This window comes from Pygoscelis adeliae, unplaced genomic scaffold (genome assembly GCF_000699105.1).
Source record: "Pygoscelis adeliae isolate BGI_AS28 unplaced genomic scaffold, ASM69910v1 Scaffold186, whole genome shotgun sequence".
Classification (NCBI taxonomy): Eukaryota; Metazoa; Chordata; class Aves; order Sphenisciformes; family Spheniscidae; genus Pygoscelis; species Pygoscelis adeliae.
This window is the reverse complement of record NW_008825071.1, coordinates 4833685-4845299: the sequence shown is the minus strand read 5'-3', so window position 1 is coordinate 4845299 and position 11615 is coordinate 4833685. Positions and strand designations below refer to the sequence as shown.

At 42.5% G+C, this 11615-nt stretch overlaps 1 protein-coding gene and 1 long non-coding RNA gene across 2 annotated transcripts in view; one reads left to right on the top strand and one right to left on the bottom strand.

Moving 5' to 3' along the window:
* The window catches only part of MAK (male germ cell-associated kinase), a 34006-nt gene extending 26281 nt beyond the window's left edge, over positions 1 to 7725 (top strand). The window contains exon 15 of the mRNA XM_009326471.1: positions 3403 to 7725. Coding sequence (XP_009324746.1) covers positions 3403 to 3557 — 155 coding nt within the window. The 3' untranslated portion in view covers positions 3558 to 7725. The remainder of the gene's footprint in view (positions 1 to 3402) is intronic.
* Positions 7382 to 11287, bottom strand: LOC103919027. The gene is made up of 3 exons (XR_663722.1): positions 11186 to 11287; positions 8440 to 8524; positions 7382 to 8208 (listed from the first exon to the last, which is right to left on the bottom strand). It is a non-coding gene; the product is annotated as an uncharacterized LOC103919027 (long non-coding RNA).
* Positions 11288 to 11615: the final 328 nt, after the last annotated feature.

Below are 11615 nucleotides of genomic sequence, written 5' to 3'. Positions count from 1 at the left end.
CCTCCTTTCAGGTAGTTGTAGAGAGCGATGAGGTCTCCCCTCAGCCTCCTCTTCTCCAGGCTAAACAACCCCAGTTCCCTCAGCCGCTCCTCATAAGACTTGTTCTCCAGACCCCTCACCAGCCTCATTGCCCTTCTCTGGACACGCTCTAGCATCTCAATGTCCTTGTAGTGAGGGGCCCAAAACTGAACACAGTATTCGAGGTGCAGCCTCACCAGTGCCAAGTACAGGGGCATGTATGTAGGTGTTTAGAGGCAGTCCTGATACCCTGAGAAACTATTGTTACTATTGTTTGTTACGTACAAGAGAAAATAAAGGTGCAAATGTTTTGTAATTCTAGAAGGTTTGGACCATTTGCTAAACTACTGTTCATTAGTGGTGAAGGGCTAAGCAGAATTGTAAAAGTACTCCACAACTCTATAGTAATGGTCATGTAGATTGGACACAAATATAAATCCATGATTTATGTAGCTAGTAGGAATCGGTACAGTCATCAACTAGTAAGTATGCAAAATACATACATTCAGGTTTTAAAAAAAGCCTTATATTTGAGTGGATTTGGAGGAATTTTCTTGACAGTGACTTTAATGTAGCTTGGCGCTGTCTTGTGTGGGTCTTTAATCAGTTTAATGTCTGAAATGCAACTGAGTCATGCTGATCCGTGCTTACAGTGACCTCAACAATTTCAAAAAAAGGCAAAGACCTTCATCAAGTGACTTAGTAAATTCACAAATAATGTTACAGATATGGTATAAGCAGTTAATTAAAATTATTTGCTCTCTTATTTACTGGCCCTATCTAGTTGGTTTGTGGTTTCTGCAGTGGTCATGTAAGGTAGGTTTTCACTGTGTCTTCATCTCACTACGTTGGCTATGTAAGTCTGTGGGTACTGAGATGACACTACTCTTGTACCCATGAAATATCACAAGAGTGCTTTGTGACATCAAACTTTCAATGTTGCTACGTTATAGAAGATAAAAGCCAAACAAGAGAATGCAAATGACCAGTTCTTAATAGTTATGATACAGTAACGATGTGTACATTACATTAACAAACACATTAAAAGACTGTTCCATTCATCAGTTAAAACCAATGTGAAATCTGTTCTGAATGTAACTGTTACCTTGGATCCTCTGCGGTATGGATGACATTCTGAGCACCTTCTTTGTTGGTATGTTTCTGATTCAGAGAAGATGAACAGAAGTGCCCAGGATGCAGGAGAAACTGGTTTGTGAGTGAAGATTTAAAGCCGTTGTCCAAAACCCAGCAGCACACTTCTCTAGTTACTTCAGAGGAAATAGCAAGGCCCTAAACTACTAGTGCATTGTTTAACTAAAGGGCCTACGGCAGACCAATCTGATACGGTCCTGCTTAATAATGTTGTCTTTTTGCTGACTTGCTCTTTTGAGTTACCTGTTCCCCTTAGGAACCTGCAAGTGACTTCTGAGAAGGAGAGAGGGAGGGAGGGAAGGAAGGAAGGAGATGGCACGCATATATAAAATACACTTGGATGTATGCATATTCTGAGTCTGAGGTGATCAGAAACCCACCAGGGAAGGCTGGAGCTGTACTTCATTATCTTATCAACTCACCACTGAAACACAACAACGAGAGTTTTGATTTGTCACAGTGTGTGGATCAAGAAGTTCACAGGAGGACAAAGTCTGCAACTATCTCTAGACTGCTGTGAATAGTGAGAATGAAAAGGAATTACTTATGGTGATCCAAAGGGAAATAAATTCACTGTTAATCTGTAATTAGAAATGGCAAATGTGTAGTAAAAGTCAGAAAGGCTGGCAGATGGAGGTCAATTAAGAGACTCTTCCATGTCCTAGAGAAGAGCAAGAATCCTAGTGCTTAAACCCCTCACATTTAGCCTAAACTCTGCAGTCTTGCATGGGAAGAGAGATAAGGATGAAGCAAATGGCAGTTTTTTATCTCCTATCTGTCAATACTTGAACATTAACATTTTTGGTGACCCTTTGCTTTGTATTATCCAAACTGAAACAAGTTATGCTCCCAATTGTTTTTGCTCTCTTCGTTTGTTCTGTTAAGTTTTTTAATGCCATAATTTAAATACTTTAATGTAGTAAAAAAGATGATTTCTCTGAGGAAAATGCAATGCCAAGACCCAAGAAAAGTGACCTTCATTGCCAAGAGAGGGTAGACTGGAATTGTACTCGCTGATGAAAGACAGGGAATGCCAGCCTACAATAAAAAGGAACAGTATTAGTTTTCAAAGAGGTGGAGACCTGACCCCCAGTTTCAGTTCCGTGAGATTCCTCCTTTTTAAATGTCTTGACGGGTTCAACCCACTGTTGAAAAATACCACCAAAAATAGGTGGGTTTCCATAAGAAACGGAATGATACATAGGCACCAAAAAAAAAAAGTATTTTACCCATAACGTTAAATTTAAAAAAAAAAAAGTATCAGTAACACCTAATAAAAGAATACTAAACTACAAAAGTAGGAATGCAAGGGGCAAGACATACTTTAGGAATGCTAAGGAAACAATGGTAAGGTATAGCAGGAGTATATATATTTCTTATATATACAAATCCTAATAGGATTTCTTCTTATATATGAGAGGTCCCAAATGACTGACTTTAAAGGCTTGGAAAAATGGCAGAATTGGTGATGAACATGAAGAAAACCATGAGCAGTCAGCCCCTGCAGCAGGGCAATTACTTTAATCACATGAAGCTTGAGGGAGTAGTGACTATCTATTTGAAATGCAGAAAGGGGAAATCTGAGTAGGAAGGCTGGGAATATAGTAGTGCACTACTACCAGTGCCTGAAACCAGGTGGATGCCAGTATAAGGGATAAAAAAACCCAAGGACTTGGAACAGATCCTCCGAAATCGATAGAGAAACGGGAAATGGAGAGGAAGAGGACTCGCCACCAGGTATCCTAGGAGTTCTCAGCTAAGCCGGAGGGGAATAAAAGGCATAAAATCCAAAAAGGAACAAGAGAGTCTCCAGAAGCTGTCCTTCAGTCCAGGCTGTTTGGGTTTTAATATGTTTAGCAATGTTATAGTCATATGCTTTTTCAAATATTTGAGATAGAGGAAAGAACACCTCCATTCTGTAGCCGTTTTGTAATAGGAGATACAGCTGTAGACATACAAATCAGTTTTTCCACTGAATTTCAGTCTCAGTGTTTTCCCAAGGGCTTGCTCCAAAACAAGTATCCAGTAGTTGAGAATTACTAGTAAGATAAACTATAGGAAACCTTAACGTTATCTGAAAACAAGCATAGACAGCACATCAGAGACCAAAGCATCCTGCTGTGTTAGCATCCTTGAGTACCACAAGTCATCTTCAAGCTCTCATTCTTTTATCTGTAAAGGAGTGAAATACCTGTTGAGTCCTAACTAATTCTGAGTTCTTGTTCCTTTCAGATTATTCCTGGAAAACCAAAGCTGCTCGTGCTCAGTTACCAGGTCCTACTTTCAATTCAGCAGCAAAAAACGTGACTGTTTTAACTCGCTCACCAACAATTCAGCCAGTACATGGAAGAACAGACTGGGTGGCCAAATACGGAGGAAACAGATAGAAAATGCCATCCTATGTAGATATTGTGTGAGCTATGTTCAGTTCTCCTGCACTGGAAACCTGAAATGCCTATTTGCTCTCACTTTTCCTAAGACTATGCAGTAGTAAAGAAGAAAAAAAGACCTTTTGTTCTATTACCTGTATAATACATATAATACCACGTAAAATACTGGCTATAAAGTAGGATTTATTGAAGTATTGTGTAACACGTATTGCCAAAACTACTGAGAAGTAGATTTCACTCGACGTTTTTCTATAGATGGATCTCCTGTCCTCGTACTCTTAAAACAACTGTTATGGTTGTTCGCCCAATGCAACATCCTCTATTGGCATGTGCTTGCTTTCAAGGACACAAGCAGCTAGAAGCAGGGCTAAAGCAGGGCGGCGGCAGGCTTTCAGGTCTTGGGCTGGCTCCTTACCAGAAAGATGAGAGTGAAAGCACAGATCGGGCTTTGTGAAGAACTCCACGCTCTCACACAAGGATTTCAGAACTCGCTTGTACCTAAGAGTTACTTGGGGTCTGTAATGTGCAAATATTCATAATAGCAATGAGAACTTAACTCCTTGTAGCGGGACATAAGCAATCCATTGATAAATACTACACAAGGAAGGTCTAAAAACTTGGCCCGTATATGGCTATAGAATGATACAGCAATATTGGAAAATATTTAAACAAGTACTGAATGCTAGACTTTCGTTGCCAAGCTGTAGTGAAGCCTAAAAATTAGATTCTACTGTTATAATTAACTTATGACCATTTTTGGTCGAAGATCTGTGGAGATTTGTATCTGTCCTGTCAACGGGGGGTCACAGTGACATTTTAAGGAGCCTGAGTCACTGCAGTCTGTCAGTCATTTTAAGGGTGAATTAGCCAAAAAGGCATGAATTATCAGTAAACTCCTGTTTCTACATGTCTTTATTGGGTGATCAAACTAAACTACAGAAGTTGAATAAGCTACATGAGGGAGGATATCGGGCTGTTCTTCAAAGACGTTGCTTTCTGGTTTAGCTCTTAAAGGCCAACTTAGGTACCTGAAAAAACACACAAACTTTAATAATGCAATACCTCACTGTTTATATGCTCATTCAGTACCTTCCCTGGCTTCTGTGCTAAGTTTTATAGTAGTATCCCGCAAAGGACCTTCCAATGTACAATAAATTGTTTTTTAGGATGTTGAGCTAGGCTACTTCTGTTAACAACTGCATTTAGAATACATGCTTTAGACCTAGTAGTTACATTAAACCTGCCATTTTAAAGTACAAAATTAGTATGTTCTTTAAGGATGTAAAGCTGTTAATGATTACTTTAAGCATTGTAAAAAAGAAATGTATTTGTATGGCTTTTATAACTGCATATAAATATTTAAATTCCTGTTGTTGACCTAATGTGCCATAATATATGGGTTATGTTAACTTACTGGAAATCAATTTAATCTAAACCAGTTGTACCAAAAAGTCAAGTATTCTGTTATGAAAATCGCACCTAAAGAAAATGCCACTCTAATACTGGAAGAGCCATACCGAGATAGGGATATCTGGTTAGTAATGCACTGGAGACTTTAATTCAATTGCCGTTGGTCTAGGCTTAAGTATTTGTCATTCCCTTAGTATTAACAGATGTCCCTATGCTATTTAAATGCATCTTAATTTATCTGTAGAATATATCTGTAACCAGCTACGGCAATGAGGGACAACCTCAGACTTTCTGTAACAGGCATAAATGCACTGGTTTTATAATTAAAAAATGAGAGAAATTAATCACTCCTCTCTAGTACAAGATGTCTGTGACTTAGTTAAAATCACAGTCTGGTCAAGGAATTAACTAATAATGTGTCCGTAGCTCACATGTCCATAAATCACCTAGAGCAGAAAAATAAATAGGTACTATTTATGGCACTAAATATGGCTAGAAGAAACATGCTGTTCTTACCATATGCGAATGAACATTGAAATGGCTTTGACATAACCGTAACAGCCTTTACTTGTCCATAACCAAAGCATGACAAGTGCTAAGAAATTCTTCTTGTAAACAGCAAGAACAAACAGTAATAAGAGGCTGATAGGCTTTGTACAGTCATTTTAACTCCGATTCATTGGTACACATTGAACTTGTTAGTGCAGAAATGCCATCTAATGCTCAAGAAATTTAGTATATGCTGATAAAGTTCTAAGGGGGTAAAAAGTATATAAGGCTCAAGCTTTTCTCTCCTCCCTTTGTCTGGATTACTACTGTTTCTCCTGATCTGAAAAGTGGTAACGAGTTCTACCAGCAGTTCTCAATTCAAGCTACTGCTTTCCAAAGCTCATGGAACAGCAGCAAGGCTTAACACTTTGCTCTAAGAGTTTAAAAGCTTGTCAGTCCAATTCCCTGCTTTCAAGTGTCTTTATTCCATTAAAGGACAACTGCAGCCCAAATGTGCAAGTTACCCGATTTGAGACCAGCATTGTACGATTAGAAAACTGATGGATCGTGGCTGTTCTCAGCTTATTGCAGGGGATACATTTATGTTTGCATCTTACTTCCACAGAAGATAACTGCTTCAAAAGCAATATGAAGAGGCAAATAACCCGTACGGTAGTTTAAAGAGAAGTGTCTTAAATGCTAATGTCTGGCTTATTAAACCTGTCCAAGCTAGGGCAAAGACATCCAGACACCTGCCCACCAACGCTGGGTCCACGGCCTGGGATTAGGCACTTAAAAGGATGATTTATAAACAAACCGTCTGTTGTCCTGCGCACCCCTTGTTTCTATGCAGGGAGGCCAAGAGAGCGAAGTAAATACGGGTGAGCACCTGAAGCTGAACTCTGCAGGTTGACGAATAAAGGCTCTAGGAAGGTGCCCTGGTACAGTTCACCCCCAAGAGCTCTCGCTGCCTGTGCTCAAGCCAGCTCTGACCCAAATTGTGGGGCCTGGGAGCAGGCTGCTGAGACCCGTGCCCTTGCCGGAGCTGTGCGGCAGCTGTGCCCCTGCCTGGCCCACGTCCCTGCGGATCTGGAACCCAGCCTGCTGCCTCGGCATCCTGGCTTGACCGCGGCCCTGCCTCATCACTGCGACCTGCCTGGCAGACCACTGCTCTGCTGGCAGAGCCTGGCTACTGCCACCGGACTAGCTCTGCACCTCCTGCTCAGGCAGTGCGGGGTCACTGCCCTGCCCGTTCTGCTGCGACAAGGAAGGAAGGAGGGAAGGAAGGAAGACCACAAGATACCACCCTCCCACTAAGGTACTGGCCTGATATTTAGAGAACTCTGAGCGACTCCAGAGTCTCACCAATCTAACAGATGGATCCCACTGCTTCCATCTCTCCCAGTACCAGCCACCACAGAAGAAAGGTTGAGGAAATCGAAGCTCAGGATCTGTGCAGGAAGGGACATAAGTTAAATGAGACCAGAAAAGGAATACACTACCATCTATGTGTAGCTCCCAGGATTACTTCTGCATGGCAGGTTTATATTTAGAACGATTTCAGGCATCAGGGGAATCGGCTGAGGACAAAGACTGATCAACTGAGCCTTTCAGTCTTTAAATAAACTTTCATAGAGCGTTTTTCATATCTGAAATAGATGATTCCTCTCAGAAAAAAAAAATATATATTTTAATGTAACACTTGTCTGAACATATGGTCTGTATGCTTTTGTTCTCTATACTTCCTCCCAGTTCATGGGATTTTTATATTTACAAGTCACTACATTCAGGGAATGGAATAGAGATAATTTACACAATCCACATTCACAAATATATCCAGACACCCTGCGGGAAAAGCACCAAACTGTATCAATCCAGACGAACAATTAAAGAAAAAAAAATAGTTGTGTGGAACACAGAAGTTTGTAATAATAATTTGTTGGTTTATTTAGAATAACATTTTAATTCTCATGAATTGCAAGAGCTATGCCTACAGTTCAGCATTATCTAATAAAGCATATTTTTGATTTATGAATGATAATCTGTAAAAGTGAAATGATGACATTTAGCTGGGCACTTTTGCTTACAAGTAATTGCAAGTAACAGGTTTGCCTTCATTGCATTACAGCAGAACCTTGACGGCCTGCTCCGTGATTGTGTTTTGTGGGACCAGGTTCTAACGCACAGTGCTGGGAGAACAAAGTCCCTGACTGACAAACATGATGACCGGATAAACTGGCAGGGAAGTGGAAGGGGAGAGGTGACGTAATAAGCATGTTTGTTATATTAATTACTAGTGAGGAATTGGCAACTCCTCTCTCCTCGTTTTAGAGGTATAGATGATTTTAGAATGACAAGTCCAGATGTACATTTACGCTTCGGTCCTGCAACTGTCTGTATTCAAGTGCCAAGAGGTCTTTGCCTGCAGTAAGTTGCAGGACCAGAAGCCAAACTAATGCTATACTCATATTTTCTTGCTTCACAGTGCAGAAAATGTTAAGACAAATACCATTCTGGAAGACATAACAGGGATCTCGGTGTCGGTCCTTTAAAAACACAACCCACATGCATTAGGATATGAAAAATACAATGCATAGACAGCAGTGCCTTTTCCACTTTTGTGTAGCACATTTAGGCAGTTGCATTTTCAGGCTTCTCAAATCACGTATCTTCAAGGGACTTGATGCAGACTTACGGCTTAAGAGGCTTTTCCATCATCTGCAATCCAAGCCGTCCAACCATCAGTAAACTGTTGAACAAAACAGTTGTTATTAAAAAAAAAAGGGGGGGGGGGCAAAAATCCCATGAAGAAAACGAAGGAAGAAAACATTGACATGATTTCATTTAGCTGAACTCCACCGTAAGACTTCATTTTTCACAGAACTTACCACGTAACATTTTTAAAACAATATAATCCACAAATAAGTTAAATAAAATGCCTATTAAAAAATGCAGACAAGAACAAAAGACAGGTGACTACCTGGCACCAGCAATTATCCCCGGCATTGCTTTTCTGGAGTTGTAAAATCTCATTCCCATAACAGCAGACAAGGTTCCAGACGCCACTGTTGAAAAGAAGATCTATCTGAAATGGAGACACCAGCGCAGCACTGCAACGCTTGGACATGCAGCAGTGCCAGCCAAACAGGCCTATGTCTACAGACAGGAACGCCTCCCTCCTCTCCACAAGGAAGCATATGCCAACATTTTACTTATTTTTCTTGAAGAGTAGAGCTCTTGCATGCTTCCCAGCAGCTTCGGTAAGCACGCTCCACTCCTCATTAGAAGCGAGTAGATCTCATAAGGGTTGAGACCACTGTCTAATCGCCCACAACCTCCAGTCCTCCGGGCAGATCACTAACCTTCCCTCAGTTTCTCCTTGCTTGCAGAAGAACAATTATTTCCTTGAATACAGATAGGCTCAAAACTGCCAGAAAGCTGGGACGGTGACAAAGCTCACTATGTGGGAGGCAAATATTATTACAGTTCCCATTTCTCTGTACTGGAAGGTGGCACTAAATACTACAACTAGAAATAAAACAACCCCACCTGAACATATGAATTAGCAAACAGAAAGCAATCGAAGGGATCAAACTGAAAGAGCGACTAACATTTTAAACGTTACTCCGAATTATTTAATCTCAGTCTGGAAAAAAAATCCCATCAATATTCACATAAAATCATAGAATCATAGAATCATTAAGGTTGGAAAAGACCTCTAAGATCATCAAGTCCAAGGTGATGTGCTACAGGGCACAATCCCTGGCACCACATGGAGAAGCCTCCCAGGCACTGCACTGGATGCAGTCCCAGCTCCTAAGGGAGGGTGCAGCTCTCCTGGTCTGCAGAGGTGCCTGGGACTGACTGGCTGGAGAGCAGCTTTGCAGGAAAGGTCCTGGGGGTCCCAGGGTGTCACAAGAAGTTGCCCATGAGGCAGCAACATGCCCTTGCAGTAAAGAAGGTAGATGGCACCCTGGGCTGCACCTAGGAAGGTCAAGGGAGGTGAACCTTCAGCTCTGCTCTGTGGTGAGACACAGCTGGAGTGCTGGGTCCAGGCCTGGGCTCCCCAGTGCAAGGCAGACATGGACATACTGAATTCTCTGGACACGCTCCAACATCTCAACGTCCTTCTTGTAGTGAGGGGCCCAAAACTGAACACAGTATTCGAGGTGCGGCCTCACCAGTGCCGAGTACAGGGACACGATCCCTTCCCTCCTCCTGCTTGGCCACACTATTTCTGATACAGGCCAGGATGCCATTGGCCTTCTTGGCCGCCTGGGCACGCTGCCGGCTCATGTTCAGCCGGCTGTCAACCAACACCCCCAGGTCCTTTTCCGCCAGGCAGCTTTCCAGCCACTCTTCCCCAAGCCTGTAGCGCTGCATGGGGTTGTTGTGATGGAAGTGCAGGACCCGGGTTACAGGGCCATTGTTTCTTTGAATAAGAAAGGCAGGTGGAGGTGTTGTATACCTTTCTCCAAAGCTTCGAGTTTGTTTGCATCAGACAGTGCAAAAGGTATTCTAAAGATACCCTGTCAAGGTTCTTCTTCTGGATTTCTACCCTTGATGTACTGTGACCAACCTAAAGCTCAGCAGGAGCCAAAACTGCACATCACAGCAAGGCTGAGGAAGAATGGATGAATAAAGAGTTGTACTAGACTGGGACGCAACACCGCTTTCAGGAGGTCCACTTGAAAGCACTACATGCACCACATCAGGATATACGGAAGCTGCTCATCTTTCTGTCATGACACTGCCTAAAAACTCGTGCCGGAGATGCACAGCCACTCCCACAGTATGCCTGAGTGGAAGAGAAAGTTCACAAGTGGAAACTTTGCTTCTTATTGAGCTGTGTTTTACATTTCATTCCTTACTGACAAGGCAGTTTGGTCCTCTTCAGGATCTACCAGAGGCTTCATAAAGCCTTTCAGCACATTACGTGATCAAGTCCCCTTGGTTTTAAGTAGTCTGAAATCACTGTAATGCTATAGCATCATAACACTAATAACACTATGGCGTAGTTACAGAACTAGAAGGAACCTCAAGAGGTCACCTAGGCTAACCTAGTGCCCAAAGGCAAGATCAGTTCCTGACAGATACTGGGCTAACCAGTTATTAAAGTCCTGCAGTGATCGAAGTCCCGGAGGTTCACCTGATCTATTCCTTCACCTGGAAGGGTTAACCGCAAGCTAAGCCCACAACTTCTTGTCCCATCTACCTGTAAGCAAGGAGAATAGATCGTTCCCTCCCTTCTTTTACATACTTCAGACTGTTTCTTCCACAGCATGTGATGGATTAAAACATATACTGCTCTTCTCCTGAGATGCTTGTGCAAACCAATATTCCATAAAGCCACATACTGCTTGTCACAGTGCTTTCACTATTGCTAAAATGCCTATTCCATGACCATAGACTAAAAATGCTGCTTCACAACCAAACATTTTTCATGTACGTTTGCTGTGCCTGCATCAGTTCAACACGGTACCTCATCTGGCAGAGGAGATAGGTATTTCTCACCAACTCTGGCTTCCAGAAGGGCAACCTACATCTTAGAACCAGGTACCGTGCTCTTACACAAATACATCCTGGCTACGGGCAGGAGGTCCTGCCACCGCTTACAACATCTGTATAAATAAAAGGGCACAGATAGGCCGAAACGTGCTAGAAAAAAGGTTACTATTCCCACTGCTACCAGTAATGCTTAGTACTTGGGTGCCGAGCAAACTTACCGAGGGAAAGCCACACATTCCTTGGATCTTTGGACTGCTGGTAGGCACCTAGTCCTGCTAAGCCACCAAAGAGAAGACCTGCTGCTAGAGAAGGGACGCTGCCTTGAATAAAATGAAAAATAAAGCAGTTAGTGAAAGAACACATATAAAGCATGCCTGCAAACCAAACAAAAGCACTTGCAAGTTCACACTCACTGCTAACAAAAAACCAAAAAAAATCACAAACCCAATCTAAACCAAACAAAAGACACTGGAGTGGGGTTTTTTTACTAGTAAGATACTTTGCAGACCTCAGCCGAGCACCGTTTCCACGCAACGAAGGATTTAGCACGGTTTGCCGGGGTCACTCCCCGCAGCGGACCAGGACCGTGCGCCCGCGCTTCCCGCGGCCCCGGCCGAGGCGGCAGCCTCCCGCGGGGCGCTCAGAGGG